A 20,029-nucleotide genomic window follows, 5' to 3' on the forward strand; every position below is an offset into this window, starting at 1 on the left:
AATCTCTGTGCCTAAAGGTGTGCTTTTCTAATATAATATGCTTGTAATAATATATTATGATTCGTGAAAAATGTAAATTAGCCACTTTCGGGGAAATAGGACGGCAATGATTAACCCAACGGGGCTTCGCTTTCAGTGAGAAGTTAAGGGGCCCGCCACCGAGTTTGTTGGCCGCTGGGCATGAGACCGCTGAAAATACATCACAGGTACAATTAGCATCAAGGATTGAAAAATCGGACCGAACCAGCCGAACTGTGAATTGGTACTGTAGATATTTACTGTAGCATACAGAACCATTTTAAATTTAAAATCTGTTTGGACCGTGGTTGAACCGCGGTCCAACCCAATTTAAGATTTTATAGGAAATAAAAGTTTTATTTTTTTCTTCTTCTTTGCCGTGCACATAGGACTTCAATTGCTGCAAGAGACGACTTTCTCCGATTTCACAAGTTTAAACCACCGTTGATTCATGTTGCAAGCTTTTATGCCGTTGATTCAAGTTTAAATCTTGCACGCAGGACTTCAGTTGTTGCAGGCTCTAAAGACAACAATGAATAATAATAATAATAATGCTGTTGGTTTAAATTAAAATGTTTGTTTTATATTATGTTTGTTTAAATGCTTATTGTACAGTGTTTTTTAAATTTTTTTCTTCTAATAATTTGGTCAAATAGTGCACAGCAAATCAACATAATAATTTTTTACATTTTAATTCAACAGGTTTCGGCATTTGGTGCTTGTTAATTTGTGTAATGTTGTGCTTGCAGTTAATGTGCATGAGCGTGACAACTGCAATGCTTGATGCATCTTTTTGGGTATGTCGAGTGTAATGTAAATATGCAAGGTGCATTGATAACTGATTTATGGCCTCCTCCATGTTCTCAAATACATGGGACAATTGCCCATACTAACTTTATTTCATTGAATTTAATTGAAGGATTCACGATCTCAATTATATTTTTCGAAATGAATAATATTATGTATACATTTTTTTTTATATATAGTTGAAATATATAAATAATATATCATCATATAATTAAATATTATTTTATTTTTAATTAAAAATTAACTATTCACGAAAACATATAACAACTACTAAGGATGCTTGCATGCTGGCATCAAAGCCCTTTATTATTATGAATGGGTTGGAGTGCGCACAAATCGTGCTCTACTTTTTTCCTAAGCTTTTCACACTAAATTCTTTGATCCTACCCTATGCCTCTCTAGGCATAAGCGATAGCTCATGATTGATATGTGGATCTATTTATATATTAGTTGACTTTGTAGAAGTTTCACCAGAAACGACTAGTCGCTCCCTGAATGCCTTTTGACTTTAGTATGTATGGTTTGAGTTTGTTCTAAAATTCACCATCATCATATGTATAATATAATTATTTTTGGACAACTATGACATTTTTAATCCAATTATTCTTTGTTGTTAAGCATAATTTTTGTTTAAAAATTAGACAAATATACCCAAGCTCTATAGAAAAAATTTTTTAAAAAAAAGTTATGAGGTGTAATGTAATTAATCTACAACTAATTAATGAGAACTCTAATAGGGTTTCATAAATGCCATTTGGATTTTTCAAGAAAATTTTCATTATGTTTTATATTTAAAAGTTTTTTAATTTCTCACATTATTTTTATATCTAATCATAAACGCAAAGCAAATGATGAGTGTTTTTTTTTTTTTGGGTAAATTTTTAAAGGATTTTTCCTTAATTTTTCGATAAACTAGAAAAAGAAGTTATGGGATGCAAAGGTCAGTGTTTTCGATTCATAGGGGTGTAATATGATAATTAGGCCTTAAATGATGATTTTTGAAACTCTCAGAGGCAGTTTGATTAAAAAAATACTCTCAAAAAATATAGTGGGCAAATTGGTTTTCTCAGTTCTCCACATAAATTTGCATGGGGTTTTTGTAGCGCGAGTTGACTAATGCTTTTTAATTTAAATTAATAATAAAATAACATTCAATCATATTATAATATATATAAATATGAATAAATTTATATAATATTGTTTATTTTAAAAACCATATTTAACCACTTTTAATCATATTTTTTTATCATATTTTTATTAAAAAATTTTATAAAATGCAAAAGTAAAATAATAATAATAATACTCTTAAAGTCCATTATTAATAGATGACTTTAATTATTTTAATACCTTTGAAGATTACATAAAAATGAAAAAAAAAAGTGAACTTACTGAAGTGAATGTAAAACGTTTTCCCTTATTTAATTAAAAATAGTTAACTTAATAGAGGTTTAGTAAGTAATTGGGTTCGACAGAAAGACCAATTATTAGTAAGTGGAATTATCATTTTATTTTAATTATTTAATTTTTTTAAATTATCATATAACTCATACTAACAAATATAATCATACATTTGTGGGATGATTTAACTTTTAAAAAATTATGGGTGTTAATAAAAAATGTTAGAGGATTTTTTGTAAATTCAAAAGAGTTGGGGTGTTTTGAAAAATTTTTAAATTTTAATACAGCGCTTAATAATTTCAAAAATAACAATTACATCTTTAAAAAATTAAACATAAAAAACAAATTAAGAATGTAATTATCACATTACAAACATTAGGGTCATAATATATTTTTAAAATACATGAGCTGAAAGTCATCATTTTCGCAACAATAATGGAAAAATTCTTTTTGCCCCTCATATTTTTTAAAACTCCATCTACATAAAAAAATATTGTTCATATTTTATAGTTTAATAAGAAATATGTATTATATGTAATATTTTAAACTTTGGTGGTGACAACAGTGAGATCATGGTTGTGGTAAAAAGCAACACCAACATTAAGGTTTCTAAAAAAATTTTAGAGAATGATATATAAGTTTTAAAACATTTTAAAAAGATAAATTATCATATTTAAAATATTTGAATCGAATATATAAAATTTTTAAAATTAATAAATGATAAAATTATTAGTTTTCATTTATACTATCAACTTTTTTTAAAAAAGAGTTTTATTTTGTGTAAAAAAAAAATTATGCTATTTAGAAGTGAAAAAATATTTCAGACCAAACATTGTGCAGAAAAATGTAATTTACTCTTCTATTTTTATTGACTGAGTAGAATAGGTGTGAATTCAAGACAATTCAAGCCTGAACACCCTTTGGCTTAAGTTTGACTCTAATAAAAAATAGTCTGGTTCGAGTTTAGCCTGAGTTCGTCAAACCAAAATTAAGTCCGATTCAAGTTCAGTTTAAATAAAAAATAGCTCAATTCAGTTTGATTTGAGTTTGACTCGATTTTGTAGCTCAATTTCGATTTGAATTGACGGTTTAAATATATGACTTGGATTCATTACTTAAGTTTATAGTTCATTGACAAAACGATATCGTTTTATCCAAATAATATTCAAATTTCCTAATATGAGTCATGAATTCGAACTGTCAATTTAAACTACTAATTTAAACCCTAAATTTAAGTCAAATACTTTTTAACTCGAATTAAAAAATGAATCAAATCTTTTTATTTGAATTTGATTCAAATCAATTTAAGTTGAATTAAATCAAATCAAATCAATTTTTGATATCGAGCTGACTTGAACCACATCCAGGGCTACAGCAGAATAAAAACTGCTGTTATGTAAAGTATAAACTATACATATATATATAGTCATTTTGAAATAGATGTGATACAGTTCATTGTTATTATTAACGCCAAGTTCAAATTATAGGCCAATCATTTTCAAATAGATGTGATACAGTTCATTGTTGTTATTAACGCCAAGTTCAATTATTGGCCAATCATTTTGAAATAGATGTGATACAGTTCATTGTTGTTATTAACACCAAGTTCAATTATTTGGCCAATAGACTTATTCTCATCCAAAATATTTTTTTTTTTTGTGTTTTTATTTTTTAATTTTGAAAATTTATTTTATCTACCTGTAGATAATTAAAATTAATTAAATCTATTAATTAAATTATTTTTCTCTCAAAACTTTAAAAATTAACAATTTTTTCTAATCCAAGTTTTTAAAAATAGTATTTTCTTTTTAGTGTTTTCAATTTTTCAAATTCAATTTTTTCAACGACAAAAAGACTTCTCCGACGATCTTCAAGCAACGTTTCTTCCTTTTCGACAAATCCTCCTTTCAACGTTATATTGCGATGTCATCGCCGTCAAAGAATGAAAACAACTCGTCTTCATTAGAGACGAAAACGAGTCGTCTTCGTTCTCTAACGATGATGACATCGTATAGTGCTAAAAGTAAAATGTGTTGAAATGAGAACTTATCAAAGAGAAAGAGATATTGTTTGGAGATCATTGGAGAAGTTTTTTCATTGTCAAAAAAAATTAATTTGAAAAATTGAAAACCATAAAAGAAAAATATTATTTTTGAAAATTTGGATTAAAAAAATTATTAATTTTTAGATTTTAAGAGATAAAATAAAATAAAATTTAAATTTATTTTTTATATTAAATATAAAATAATAATTTTATTTTTAAAATTAATAAATTTGATCATTTATAAGTTGGTAAATAAAATTTTTAAAATTATGATAAGCCCTTTGGCCTTCAATTATCTGTGAAACACAATATTCCAAGTTAATCTGTTTGGGACATTTTTGTCCATCAAGTCAATTAACTTAAGTCCGCAAGCGGATCTTGTGGACCCGACTTGGTAACTGTTTTCAAAATAAGATAATTAAAGGCTGCATAGTGCGTTGGAATCGTGTACCGAATCTAAAATCTGAAAATTTCGTATGGTGTATTAGTTATAACTTTTTAAAAATAATAATAATTAAATAATAAAAATATTTTATATATAACACTGTTACTTTAGAAAATATTTTAAAGAGGTTAAGTATATTTTAATCACGCCCTACTTTATAACAAAAATATTAATAAGATTTAATATTATATATTATATCATATAATATATTTTTTATATTATACTATATAATATAATATATATTATAAAATACTAATACTATAGTTAAATAGTACATTTCTTTTTTATATTTTATATTTAATATTTTATTTAATTCGAATTATTTAAATTCTAAGCCGATTTAAAATGTTTAATTTATATTTTTTTTAATTAACTCTAATGTTAAATTATTTTTTATCTAAGTTTAAACTTTGATTTTATAAGTTGGAGCCTCAATTTATTTAACTTGTTAATGTCAAATGGGATGTTTTCAAGTTTAACCCAATCTCAAAGTAACATTTGTTTGAACTTAACTGTAATTGATTCAATAGTAAATATAATGTTAGTAGGGTTAGATTCAAATCGAATCAAACTCGAGCTTAGCTTGATTCATATAAAATTAACTCAAGTTTGAGCTCGAGCTCGACTAAAATTGACTCGTTTTGGATTTAAATTCGATCCGATTAGTTTTTTGTTATCAAAATGACATCATTTTTAATATATATTGGTTAAAACGATATCGTTTTATATCAAAAATTTTAATTAAAAAATCTAACGAGTAGCTCAAACTCGACTAAGACCGATTCATTTTGAGCTCAATCGAACTAAACTTGAATTTGAGCTCAATCGAACCAAACTTGAATTTGAGCTCGAATTCAACCCTAAATGCTAGGGATTGTAAACTAACTTATTAAAGCCTTAAAGAAAGGTTCGAATGTCCTATCACCTGTATAAAAAAATAATGATGTCTTAAACATGATGCCATAGCATTGTTTGGATAAATTAAAGGCCAAAAGACTTATTCCCACCCAGAGCATAGTGGAATATGAGAATCATATCTTTTAATTTTTAAAAACTTAAATATTTATTATAAGACAATTTTTATTAAAAAATTCAATTAAGGTTAGAGATAAAACTATTATTTAACAAATTTTTTCTTTTAAATTTAAAAATCTTATAATTTTCTCCCAAATTTTCCTTTGAAGTTTGAAAAGTAGTAATTTTTACCTTAAAGTTATTTTTCTCTTTTCTCCAACAATGATTCATCATCTTCGATCATCGGTTATCCTCTCTCCCACTTTATCTCTCTCTCTCTCTCTTCTCCGATCATCTATCAAGAGAAATCCTCTAGAAATTTATGCGATTTTTATATGAAAATCTAGACAAAAGTCTTTAGATGCATCTAAATGAAAATTGTTTGAATTTCTAGATAATTTTTGTCAATTGATGGTCGGAAAAAAAGGGATAGATAAAAAGAGAGTTAGGATGACCGATAGTCGAAGACGATAGATCATCACCAAAGATAAGAGAAAATAACCTTAGAGGGAAGTTGTCATTCTTCAAACTTTGAGTAAAGAGAAAATTATGAGATTTTTAAATTTAGAAAAAAAAATGTAATAAAAGTTAAATTTTTTAATAAATAATAATTTTATTTTTAACCCTAACTAAGATTTTAATAGAAATTACCTCACAACTGAATATTTAAATTTTTAAAAATTAAAAAATAAGAATTTAAGTTTTCACTACACCTTTTGATGGGAACAAGTCTTTTGGCCTAAATTAAACCGCTAATCAAAATTTGAGAACTCTCTTGCCACATAAAAATTATTTGAATTCTCGGTGCCATTTCATCAAACGTCAAACTAAACGGCCGCTATTGCTCTTTGGCCCCTTTTTCTTTTGGTAATTATTATGGTCATAATAGAAGCGGGATAAGCCAGTTTGCCACCTTCTCTTATTTGCTGCACTTAATCCTTTCGTTAATTGCAAATTAGATATACCAGAAATCCACTCGAAAGTCTACTTGTCCTTGAAGTCCCTAACCCATGCTTTCTTTTCAATCAACAAATCAAGGAAACAGGGGCCTCTGACCTAAATATTCATTTATGATTTAATTTCTGAAAAAAATCTAAATTATAACTAGAGATAATATTATTATTTATTAAAAAATTAAATTTTATTATATATTTTATCTAAGTTTAAAAATCTAAAAAAATTTTTTATCCAAAATTTAAAAAATGATAATTTTTTTTAAAAAGTTTTTTCTTTAACTCTTTAGCAACTATTCGCCGTTGGGCATCCTCTCCCTCACCGTAGGTCATCCTTTTTTTCAACAATTGACTCACGAGATCTCTTCATTGCATGACGACGCGATAAAAAATTCTCAATTTTTTCATTAAACAATAAAAAAATCTTAATCTATTTGTTGTGCATCGACCAATGAGGGAGAAAATGACCGATAGCCAATGATGACGAATCTCGTCAAAGAGTTTAAAAAAGAAAAAACTCTATAAAAAAATTATCATTTTAAATAAGAGAAATTATAAAAATTTTAAATCTATGTAATAAAATTTTGATTTTTACTAAATAACAATTTTATCTTTTAACTCTAATTAAAAATTTTAATAAAAATTAGATTATAAATAAGTATTTAAAATTTTAAAATTTTATAAATATATATTTATCTTTACATTAAAACTTAAATTCTTTAGCCTTTAGAATAATACCGAGGTCATTTAAGATTCAGACGTATGATTAAGAAACAAAATTCTTGTGTCTATTTTTTGTGAGGAAATTACTGTTTCGGCAGCAGTGGAATTATTGGTTGTCTATTTTTGTAAGGTTTGGCTCTCTATTTTTGTAAGTTATTTATTGTTAACAGCCTTTAGGCAGGTGTGGAATTATTGGGTCTATACTTTTGTGAGGAAATTATTGTTTAGGCAGCTGGGGAATGCAAAACTTCAGATGTGCCCCCTCTAACGATAATTCTAAACCTACAGTCTGGCCTGGGCGAACAAAACTGTTGAAACCTAAATCTAACCTCTAATAAATATGCCTAAACTTGCAGGAGCCGAAAGTCCAGTAGCAACAGATTTTCTATCTAAACTTCTAGATTTCTAATTCCCACGGTAGCTCTTTGCCGTTCAAACAAAGGTCAACAAGCCTCGAATGCTGCTTAATTCTAATAGTTCAGAGGTATGCCGCCATACTATAATCAGCTGTTACTGCGTGTTATGTAATTGAGCTCCGGTTCAGGGTCTACCTTCTTATTCAGGTGGGATTATGTTGCCGCTCTTTTAATTAGAAGGACTGAAAGTAATTGAATAATACAGGGTCAAATTAGATTGCCAAAATCCAATTATATCGATCTCTTTGTTGAAAAACAAACACAAATGAAGCCAAAATATTTCTACACAATATAAAACAAATGCAAATAAGTTTGATACAGGAGATTATTTTTTATTCTGAAAACAATTATCATAAAAATGAAAGTCTTTTAGATTAATTCTTGGGGTATGTCTTTGAGCAGTTACCCATACAGCCATTCGATTTTGCTTCATACCTGACAAACACAAACAAAATGCAAATCAATTAAGAAAAGTGGATTCCTGAGAAATTATTATGAGAGATTAAAAGCAAACTTCAATTACCAGGATTTTGTCTGCTGCTGAGGTTGACATTAAGAGTCCCCAAGGAAGTGAGAGGCTTGCAAGTAGTATAGAAGCAATCCTGAGTGCAGGCTGGACCAATTTGGCCCCGTTTCAATCATGTAAGACGGCAATCCCTGAGGCATTTCTTCTCACTGAAATGGGCTGTAGACTGGCTAAAGAGTAACCCCAACACCAAACAAACCAGCAAAATTGATTGAAAAGTATTTCTCTCTATTTTCTTTTCTGGTATATGCAAGAAAGAATTGACAAGCTAAGTTTAATGGCAATCAAAATCCCACGAAAAATTTTCATGAACACTTTCCTATGATGATTTTGAAAACTAAACTCATATTTTGCCATGAATAGACATTGAATTAAGTGGAAAGAATATTGTTACTAAGAAATGAAACACTTTAAGAGTTAATAGGGCGTGCTGAAATTAAGAGAAAGTTTGATAGACATAATTATTGATGCCAAGATTTTCCAGTTAAGACAGTCGGAAAAACCTACCAACCTTAAGGCTCATCCATTTACTTAATGTTAGGAATTGTCCGATGCGGGCTAATAGTAATTATATTTTTTGTTTAATAAAATCAGGGAATTTAATAATGCAATGTCAGTGTACAAGATGAATTTAAGTATTCAATAAAGATAAGTTTAATTTACTTAAATATTATACTCTGAGTGAACAAAATAAATGTGGGTTTGAAGTTTATTGGACTTTGATGGGTCAATATTTATTAGCTAGGTTTTTGCTTCAAAACTTAATGCAATATGGTTACAGTATAACTTACCTTTTTAAAGTTGTCATTTAGAGAGGTTTATGAAATAAAATATTAAGTTACATTATCGATAACTTTACAGATTCAAATTGTATGAAGATTCAAATATTTCTACAATTCAATTCAGTATTTTATATTTTGTGTGTAGATCTTGTGAATTTAGGATTGGTTTGTTTTATTTAGTTTACACAAAATAAATCACACAGTTAGGCCAACCAATGTGACCTGAAACCTACTCAAAATCTCTGTTCTATAACACTTACATAATTTCATTGTCTTTGCTTTGAACTTGAATACTTCGTCCTCTATTAGCTTTACCTTTTACTCTACCTCTTTCAAAAGGATTGAAGTCATCTGCATTAATCACTGGAATTGATTGCATTTGCATCAACAATATTCAGAGAGGACTACTGATCGTATTTACAAATAATGTTTCCTTGTATATATTGCTGGCTGCTCTGAAACTTTCTCCCACAAGGGACCATATAGAACCAATACTAGCTGTAAAAATTCACATAAAGAGCTAATCTTTCGAAGTCATACATTAAATCAGGATTAAGTTAACATACAGAGAGAAAGGTCCAAATTATTTTCAACGAGGGATACTGATTCAACTGAAACTAAAAGTTTGTCAATTTTCTCTGGTGAACTTGTCCCACATGGGAAGGAATAAACATACACTGTTGTGGAAGAAGAATATAAGGAGAGCCAAATCATCTAGACAAGGTGTCTTTGCGCTTGGGGCAATGGGGTAGCTAATGAGGTTCTAACCGAGGCGTGTCTATTGCTGTTTGGTTGAAAACTAATTCTAAACCCCCTTAGGCTTGGGTTTGACGCTGACCTTTGAGAATTTCTGCAAGGGCTCCCTTTGGGGTTTAACCCCTACATTTTTTAGTGTTAAGCTTCCTGGTTACACGCCTGGGTTCGGCCTTGGCCTTTGAGGATTTCTGAAGTGCTCTGAACTGCTGTGGATGGACCTGAACGGCCCGCCAAAGCTTACATTTTTGTGAGCCTTTTTAGGATAGCCGCTGTGGCACGCCAGGCCTTGTTATTTATCAGATACAATAGGGGCGGGCTGATCCAGTGCCGTCTCCAACCCTCATTTGCAGAGTTACCGCCCCATAGTTGTCAATTGCCAATGAAAGACAACGAACCTACAGTTCCCTCAAACTTCCATGTCCCGCGAACAAATAGTAGAACGCCACATCAGCGAAACAAAGGTTGTGCGCATGGAAAATAAATGGAGTTCTCCACTTTTTAGCCTTTCCCATCTAAAAATCCAACAAGACCGTTGAAAACTCAGACCTCCCACTCCCACATAAAGTTCGAATATAACTAGAAATAAAAACTCGTGCAACGAAGGGAAAAATGGAGAAGAATCAGATCTGGCTAGCCTTTGGGACTCTAACCCTGCTGTTCCTATCAGTTATAGCTGAAGATGTCGTTGTGCTAACAGAGGAAAACTTCGATAAGGAGGTTGGCCAAGATAGAGGAGCACTTGTTGAGTTCTATGCACCTTGGTAGGTCTATTACACTTTCTTGAATCATTAGTTTTATCGTTAGTATACCATTTCATGCCGATCCTCATTATTTATTTTGTAGATCTGTTTTTTTTTTTTCCTTTTTTGGGATGTTAACTTACAGTTCAATGTTTAATGGACGATCGTTAGGCATCGTTTAAAGCGGCGCGTCTTCCAAATTTAACGTTATTTAGATATTTGCATATCAGTGTCGAGCTTTATCGAGCAGAAATTCCGTTAAATTGCGAGTGATTGAATGCTAAAGGTAGATTAGGTAAAATGAAAGACCATATAGCTATCGAGCTTTTTTAAGCAGAATTTCCAATAAACTCCAGAGAATGATAGATCAACATTAAGTATTCTCTTCAATTTTCATTGATAACTGATAATAGGGAGAAACTATTTCCTTCAGCGTCCAAACATTGAACAATTCACTATGTCTATATGATAAAGTCTCTTCTTTTAGCGAGTGGAAGGCGGCTTTGCTAGGAAACAAGCATAACATTCTCCAGAGTCCTTAAAGTGATGTTTTCTTTTTGGTAAAATGTTATGAAGGTTTCCAAGAACTTTTTCTTGCTGTTTTTGTAATAGTTTCTGGTGGACTCTGAAAGGCAGCTGTCTAACGTAAGGTTACATTCCTGAATATGTTTTATGTTTACTGTGACAGGTGTGGGCACTGTAAAAAGCTTGCTCCTGAATATGAGAAGCTTGGTGCAAGCTTTAAGAAAGCTAAGTCTGTTTTGATTGGCAAGGTGAGCTCATCAACAATTGCTGCTCCTCCTTGTTTAATATTATTAAGATGTTGAGACTGCTTTTAAATTTCTTTTCTTAGTTATTGTTTTATAGTATTCTTAACTTAACCTGAACAATTATTATCTATGATGATATATTTTATGCAACTGATCTAAGTGTGTTTTACCTGAAACTTTAACTTCTTGCCCCCGCTTTATTTATTATAAACTCATTTGTTCTTTCTTGACATTCTATATGTTTATGTGGTGGTGTAGGTGGATTGTGATGAGCAGAAGAGCATATGCAGCAAATATGGGGTTTCAGGGTACCCAACAATTCAATGGTTCCCTAAGGGATCTTTGGAACCCAAAAAGTGAGTGCGCTCTAATAAAATTCATGCCATTTTTCAGTTCATTTCTTTATTTCCTTTAAGATCTGCATCTTTGTCTGCTGGGTACATTTAAAATTGGAACTTTCCAGGTATGAAGGGCCACGTACAGTAGAGTCTCTTGCCGAGTTTGTGAATAGTGAAGGAGGTAATGTCAACAAAGTTCCTTTTTACAGTTATTTTAACCGAAGAAATCATAAACGTTTAGCTCGTTTTTCAACAAGTTTTGTCCTTTTGACTGCTCCTCCATAATATTAGACAGTGTAAAAATTAATTTTCTTTTTATGGAGAAGGTATGATTCTAGAAGCACTGCATAGATATTTTTGTATTTTATGCAAGTACCCAGCCATCTTTTGGTAGTAGCCTTCCCCATCTGCAACATGCATGGTTTTATATGCAAAAATTATGTATAGTGTGTGTCTTACTGATATAAATTATTGACAGGGACCAATGTGAAGATAGCTGCTGTTCCATCCAATGTTGTGGTGCTAACAACTGATAACTTTGATGCGTTAGTCTTGGATGAGTCCAAAGACGTTTTGGTTGAGTTTTATGCTCCCTGGTGAGTAATGGATGCTCTCTCTCTCTCTCTCTCTCTTCCTCTCTTACACACACACACACACACACACACACACACACACACACATATATTTATTCTTTTTCCTTTAATTAATGTCCTCTTGCTCCTGAAAATTTTATTTTCAATGGGTTTTGTTTTCTTTTGTTTTTATTCCTAAATAACTGTGCTCTGATTAAATGGTTTCTGGATTTTACCACTTTCAGGTGTGGTCATTGCAAAAACCTTGCTCCTGTAAGTATGGGTTGCCTATTTATGTGAATAACTTGTCTCTGTTACTTCTGTCTCACTAACCATTTGTACTGTCTGGTTGTTTCAGACATATGAAAAGGTGGCCACAGCTTTTAAGATGGAAGAAGATGTGGTTATTGCTAATCTGGATGCCGACAAGTACAAGGATCTGGCTGAAAAGTGAGTGGAGATTTAAATTTATATGCTCAGTTAGCCTCAGATATGCTTTCCCATCATTAAAATCTAAATGGAGGCTATTTCTCTGTATGCAGGTATGGAGTAAGTGGTTATCCTACATTGAAGTTCTTCCCCAAGAGCAACAAAGCTGGTGAAGATTATGAGGGTGGCAGAGATTTAGACGACTTTGTCTCTTTCATCAATGAAAAGTGTGGTACCAGTCGTGATGGAAAAGGACAGCTTACATCAAAAGTAGTAACTCATGACTTAAATGACATGATAGTTTTTATATGATAATTTACTTGTATATTGATTTATCAAATTTTCAATAGGCTGGTATAATTGCACACCTGGATGCTTTGGTAAAGGAGTTTGTAGCTGCTAGCAGTGATGAGAAGAAGGCAGTTTTTGCCAAGATAGAAGAGGAAGTTGGGAAGCTACAGGGTTCCACTGCAAGGTACTTGTCTTATATTGACTTATAAATCTAGTATTAAGTCGTCTTTTACTTCATAATTGATGGACTCCTATGTGTCAGGACTGTTATGTCAATTTTATTGGTGCTTACTACTTATATTCTATTCTTACTCTGCTCAAACTAGCACTTCTTGCTAATAACCACTTGGATCCTAGATTTAAGTTATATTGTGTCCTTTTTCTAGGTATGGAAAGATTTACCTGAAAGTTGCAAAGAATTATATGGACAAGGGTTCTGAGTATGCCAACAAGGAGATTGATAGGCTTCAGCGCATGCTTGACAAGGTGAGATTATTGACTGTTATCTCATAAAGCACATACTTTATACCCTTTAACATGGGAAAATTGACGAAATAGGTGGTTTAGTTTTGGTGGCTGCCACAAATTACCTTATGTAGGTAGTAATATATTGTTTTATGATGTAGGGGATTAACTGCTATTCTTTTATAAAACCTTCAAGATAATTGAAATATGATGAGATCATCTTTTTTTTTTTTTTTTTTTGGGTCCAGTCAATCAGCCCAGTGAAGGCAGACGAATTCACCCTGAAGAAAAATATTCTATCAGCATTTGCTTGATTAAGCGGACCATTGTATTGCTGTCATCTCACACAGGACAGTGGTTAATTTTAATCTGTTTGATGGAGATTGGTGGATCAGTGCTGCCTGATGAGACCATAAAATTGATTTGAGCAGAGGTTTTCTAACACTGATGATCTATAGGCCTTTGATGTTATTAAATGAGCCCATCTGTGCGGTACTGAAAAGCGGATCCCTTTATTAAGAGTAGTAAAAGTAATTGGTGTCTTCATTGAACGCTACTTTTGTTTACACATTTTCAATTTTCAGATGAAGTATATTTTCTACAGGCAATTATTTGTTGTCATATTTTCATTCCGTCAAAGTCAGGTAGCTAAGATAGATTGAAAGCCTGTGTTCAAAGTATTCCAGTCTATAACATGATGGCCAATATAAGGTATCGTATTCAGGGTAAGACCAGAGACATTATATAAGGGAAAAGCCGTCGACACTTTTGACTTTGTACTATATATGAAAAAAATTCCATTCTCAAAAATATGAACTAAAAAGTAGTTTCCTTCGGATCTTATGACTTCTAACAGGAGAAATCATAAATCTAGAGGGGAGAGAATAGAAAAAATATCATTATAGCAAACGGGTAAATATACCTGATCGATTTACGACATAAAGGATTTGAAAATCGGTCAGGTTAGAAGCTCAACATTAACGGATTACTGAGGTAAACAAGTGTATCGCTAGTTACAAGCCTCATCTATTTTCTATGCAATGGAGACTAGAGATACACTGATGAAAGCCATCCACCTGCTACCAAAAAAAAAAAAATTTCAAAAACTCACAAAATGAGGGTTAGCACAGATTTGAAGAATTCGGTTCCTGAAGCATTTAGCCCCGAGACTCTTGTGCTTTCATATTCAAGTCTAGCACTCTGCACGATTTCTCCCGACTAAATTCAGGCTCTGACATTGGCAGTGAAGAACACTCAATCTGATACTCCCTCTCATCAACTAAAGACTTGATATATGAGCACGGCTGCTCCTCAACAGGTTCCTGTTCAAAAGATGGCATGCCAGGAGGCTGTGTTCTCATCTGCACAGACCTCAAGAGCGCAGCTCTCCTCAAGTCAGCTGAGTGGCATATATCACTAGGTGATGATGGGAACCGGCCCTCAGAATCCGAGCCTCGTTGACGTGGCTGTGAGCCACTAACAGAACAGTTATGTGAAGGATATGAACTGGTAGAAGGAGCAGAAGAGAACCCACTCAGTGGCCTCTGGTACCTGTGCGGAGAAATTGGACGGGTGGGCAGGCTATCACTTTGGGATAAGCAATTGTGTATATGGGCCTCGCAAAATCTTGAGTCATCAGAATCTTCAGACATTGGTGAATACTGCATGGGAAGTTCATCCCTGGATACATACAATTCAAAAAATCATAATGAGTGCGATGGGACGACTCAACATAGTAAACAAGAATTATTACTGAAGATAGGCAGAAAAGAATTTGTCTTTAGAAAATAGACAACAGCTGAGTGTGGCTCATTATTTGCATGGTTAGATAGGGTGCAAATGAACCACAGTTTGAAGATGGCTCATTATCAAATATGGTTCAGATATTCATTTTCAAAGGAACAAGTTAAGAAAGTGACTTTTCACAAACTAGTTGCTCACTAACTACTCGAAAGATTAGTCTATTAGAAGATGTTGCCTACCTACTCTTACAAATGCAAGATCCAATTCATTTCTATGGTAGCAATATTCTTCCTCACACAATCATAAACGATGAGAACCTTGATTCATTCTAACACCACTGGTTGTGGGTCACATAATAAACCAAGACTATCACATAATAAATGATTATCCACAATACTAGTCCATTGGATAATGTCATCTTATAAACCATGACTTGATCCACTTTTATCATATGTGAGGTCACCACACAAATCACATGCAAACATTATAGCTAAACTAATACAGGATTTGCTAGCACACATGCACGGCAAGGAAATCTAACAAAAATATTCCTACAACTTTCTCTTTCAGAAACTTGCACTTAATTAGACTTGTCAATAAGTGTTTGTTCAGGGACTGCATAATCAGGAAAATGAATTTTGGCATCTCACACAATGAAGGTTAATAACCAGTACAACAATAAGCCGTCCTACATCGCCCCAGAACTTCACAATCACATCAGCTAGGAGAACCCATAATGATACCTTTCTCAAGGCAGCATAGGGCCACTGGACACTCCAAAATGAGAAATCTCAGCTCAAATAAATCAGATACTAGAGCTCACACCCTCATTTCATTGACATGCAATTACATTCTTGCCAACCCCATAAACTTATAGAAAACAGAGTGTAAAGTGTCATTACCATGTAAGAGTCGGCTTATTTTAGTTATCTGCTTCAAGGAAAACGTCTTTCAGCCAAATGACAAATACAGTAGATTGAAATTTCTCTACAACCGAAGCGAGGTTGGTGTCTCTAACTCAATTCAAACCCACCATTCCTAATCAGTGATTTTCACTTTTAATTGTTAGCTGCAACATAAGATTAAGATAGATAGTTCTCATACCTGGCCGGCGATTCCATGAGATTCTCTGAAAGTGGATCTCCGACAGTTAATCCATTTAAGCTGGAAGCCATTATCTGCACAAATAAAGTTTCCCCGATAAATAGCCATTATCTGCACAAATAAAGTTTCCCCGATAAATACATTTTAACTGTAGGATAAACTAACTAGATATCTGAAACTGAAACCATCAATCCCGAAACTTTGAGAGATAACATCGACAGCCAAAAACTAAAAATTAAAAAAAGTTCTCATACAACAAAAAGAAAGAAGAGAGCACAAAATGCGAATCCCTTGACAACCCAGAATTAATAAAAATAAGAAAACCCTATAAAAAAATGAAAATTAAGAAAAAAGAGGCACAAACCTCGCTTAGGTAACGCTTGTGAGAGCGAAGATGGTCAAGATAAACTTCATCCTCTGGATCTCTACTTCGCTTCCCAGTTGAGGATGGAGATGATGTTGACGTAGTAGTCGAGTTCGATTCTGAACCCATCTTCAATTACCTTCATCTCATTTCATTTTAATTTTACATCAATTAACGAAATATTTACTAAATCTCCGCCATGGAGACAGACACAGGTATCTATGTGCTATGTTTTCTTCTATGCTTACGCACAAGGGAAATGAGAAAAAAAACTACGTTCTTCTGTTTCCTTTTTTTGTCGGTAAGTAACGTTTTTCTATTTCGTTTTTTAAAGAAAATGGCTGGTAGAAAGAACCGCTCCATCTCCCGGCCTGGAATAAACGACGTCGCTTTCTTGGTATTGTGATTGTACAACTCGATTGCCTGGAATGGCATAACATTGGCAAAAAGAAGACAAATATGGTATAATTTTTTTTTTGGTTAACCGAGATTTATAAATAAATTTAAATTATAGTGATAAAATTTAAAATTATTATATTAGATAAATTACAGTTTTATAAATGTGACAAAAATTTAAATTCATAAATTAAAATTTTATAAAGATAATAAAAACTCAAACTCAGATCTATAACTCTTGTATTAAATAAATTAAAATTTTATAAATATAATAAAGACTTAAACTTAAATTTTTATTTCAAAATTTTTAATAAATCACTAATTTTATTAACCCTTATGTCAAATGTAGTGTAAATCATTTAATTAAGGTTGGATTCGAACTGAGTCAAGCTCGAATTCAGCTAAGATTGACTTGTTTTGGGCTTGACCGAACTGAACTTGAGCTTGACTCATTTTTTTTATCAAAACGACATCGTTTTGTATCAAAAATTTTAATTAAAAAATCTAACGAGTAGCTTGAATTTGAGCTCGACTAAGGCCAATGTGGCATTGTTTAATCAATTATCCAATGAATCAATTATTTTGGTTCTGCTTTGGAAACGTATATGGCTCAACCACTCTTCTGTTGTATTTGTTGAATATAGGGTTAGATTTGAGTTGAATTAGTTTAAATTTGAACTCGATCAAATTTAACTAAAGTTAACTCATTTCAAATTGGATCCAACTGAGTTCGAACTGATTCTACTCAAATCCGATTTTATATTCAACAAATACAGCAGAAAAGTGGTTGAGTCATATACGTTAGCGAAGCAGAACCAAAATATCTGATTCATTGGATAACCGATTAAACAATGCCACACTCAATCTCTTGTCCTTATCGAAGACGACGAATCCTTCAAATGTTTTTTCTGATTTCAACTCATTGAGTTCTATTGGCTGGAGTTGCGTGTGTCCATGGCGGTTATCAGAAAGTCATCGCAGCGTCATGAAATTCCAAAATGAAAACTGAATCCTGAGTTACCAGTGGATCACAAGGCTGGGCTCAACACCACCACCGTCCAAATTTCTGAGTCTTACTATGATTACCAACTTTTAAAAACCACAAACTAAACTCCTGTAGGTTTATTCTATAACAGTCGCCGGATAAATATAGGCTTTATTACAGTCAATTAATTGGAAGGCTGTACTAGAGAGAGTAGAGTAAGGATGAGTGTGTTGGACTTTTGGGCACACAATAATGCAGTGGGGACCTTGCCTGATTATACCAATAATATTATCGTCTCTTAAAAGCCAAAAGAGTTATTTCCCAAGGTATGATATAAATATAAACTGAAATCGGTTAAGTAATAAAAAACTAATCTTTTATTTAAGAGCAGATTAAGGGATATTAATTAAAATAAGTAAAAAAATTTTCGCTTATATCTTTTTAGGTAAACATACAGTAGTTTTACTTTTATAAGTAAATTTTTTTATAACTTCAAAAATACCCTTTCAGCCCTGTAGCTGTAGACGCTAAAAAGAATATATGGTGCGCACAGAGTGCACGCAGTGTACGCGGTGCGTGTAGAGTGCGCATACCTTCATATATATATATATATTAAATAATATAATATAATATAATATTTAAAAAATATAATAAATAAATAAATAAATATTATAATATTTAATATAATATACATAAATAATAATAATAATAATTTTTAAATATATATTATATATAATATTATAATATAACAAATATATATAATAATATAATATATATTTAAAAATTATTATTATTATTATTATTATTTATATATTATATTAAATATTATAATATTTATTATATATATATTTATTTATTTATTATATTTTTTAAATATTATATATATATGTAAAAGAGAAAGGGTGCGCGCACCTTTTCTTTTATATATATATATATATATATATATATATATATATATATATTAAATATTATAATATTTAATATAATATATATAAATAATAATAATAATTTTTAAATATATATAATAATATAATATATATTTATTATATTATAATATTATATATAATATATATTTAAAAATTATTATTATTATTATTTATGTATATTATATTAAATATTATAATATTTAATATATATTTATTATATATATATATATATATATATATATATATATATATATATATATATATATATATATATATATATAAAAGTGTGCATACAGTTGTTTATATATATTATATGAGGGTGCGCGCACTCTGTACGCACTGCATACTGGCACGCACCGCGTGCATTGCGTACACACCACACACCGCACGCATCACATCTTCCTTCCAGCGCCTACAGCTACAGAGCTGGGAGGGTATTTTTGGAGTTACAAAAAAATTTGCTTATAAAAGTAAAACTATTGTGTGTTTGCCTAAAAAGGTATAAGCGGAAAATTTTTTGCCTATTTTAATTAATATTTCTAAAATTAATCTAAAAAAATTAATTTTAAAGATATAATTATTATTTAATTAATAATATATTAAAAATAATAAATTATTATTATTATTTTTTTTATAAATTTAGAAAACTAACTGTTTCTCCTCAGATTAAACTTTACAAAATCCTATCTCTTTCTGACAATTTTTCTTTGATATTTTCGTCCTCAAATTATCTTCTCTAGAGTCTTCGTCTTTAACAAAAATAACGTCTTCATCACATTTGATGGCGATGTTGTCTTCATCATTGATACATTTTTGCCAAAAACAAAGACTCTAGATAAAGGGAAAAGAAGAGAAGATCATCAAAGAGAGAAAGATGATTGGAGAAAACTCACTAAAAATGGATACCTAACAAGAGGGAAAATAAGATTTTTTAAAGTTTAATTCGGAAAAGAATTGTTAATTTTCTAAATCTAAAGAGAAAATAGATTATATTTTATTATTTTTAATATATTATCGATTTTAC

The 20,029-nt window shown here is 31.0% G+C and overlaps 2 protein-coding genes and 1 non-coding gene across 4 annotated transcripts; 2 read left to right on the top strand and 1 right to left on the bottom strand.

The window, feature by feature from the left end:
• Positions 1 to 9,851: 9,851 nt before the first annotated feature.
• Positions 9,852 to 9,997, top strand: LOC123224591. The gene has a single exon (XR_006504000.1). It is a non-coding gene; the product is annotated as a U4 spliceosomal RNA (small nuclear RNA).
• A 400-nt stretch (positions 9,998 to 10,397) lies between these two features.
• On the top strand, positions 10,398 to 14,095 carry LOC123223895 (protein disulfide-isomerase like 2-1-like). The gene is made up of 11 exons (XM_044647358.1): positions 10,398 to 10,643; positions 11,311 to 11,395; positions 11,651 to 11,748; positions 11,856 to 11,911; positions 12,209 to 12,326; positions 12,548 to 12,575; positions 12,661 to 12,752; positions 12,845 to 13,001; positions 13,082 to 13,206; positions 13,409 to 13,508; positions 13,736 to 14,095. Exons 1-11 carry the CDS (start codon positions 10,492 to 10,494, stop codon positions 13,799 to 13,801), a joined length of 1,077 nt encoding a protein of 358 aa, XP_044503293.1. The 5' UTR covers positions 10,398 to 10,491; the 3' UTR covers positions 13,802 to 14,095.
• Positions 14,096 to 14,358: 263 nt separating this feature from the next.
• Positions 14,359 to 17,054, bottom strand: LOC123223896. 2 transcript variants are annotated; one of them, XM_044647359.1, is made up of 3 exons: positions 16,699 to 17,054; positions 16,335 to 16,408; positions 14,359 to 15,167 (listed from the first exon to the last, which is right to left on the bottom strand). In XM_044647359.1, the coding sequence occupies exons 1-3, from the start codon at positions 16,825 to 16,827 to the stop codon at positions 14,645 to 14,647; spliced, it is 726 nt and encodes a 241-aa protein (XP_044503294.1). In that variant the 5' UTR covers positions 16,828 to 17,054; the 3' UTR covers positions 14,359 to 14,644. The 2 variants fall into 2 exon arrangements, with proteins under 2 accessions (XP_044503294.1, XP_044503295.1); XM_044647360.1 differs by having other exon boundaries at positions 16,335 to 16,445; positions 16,699 to 17,052.
• Positions 17,055 to 20,029: the final 2,975 nt, after the last annotated feature.

The sequence above is a fragment of the Mangifera indica genome, chromosome 8, assembly GCF_011075055.1.
Source record: "Mangifera indica cultivar Alphonso chromosome 8, CATAS_Mindica_2.1, whole genome shotgun sequence".
Classification (NCBI taxonomy): domain Eukaryota; kingdom Viridiplantae; phylum Streptophyta; class Magnoliopsida; order Sapindales; family Anacardiaceae; genus Mangifera; species Mangifera indica.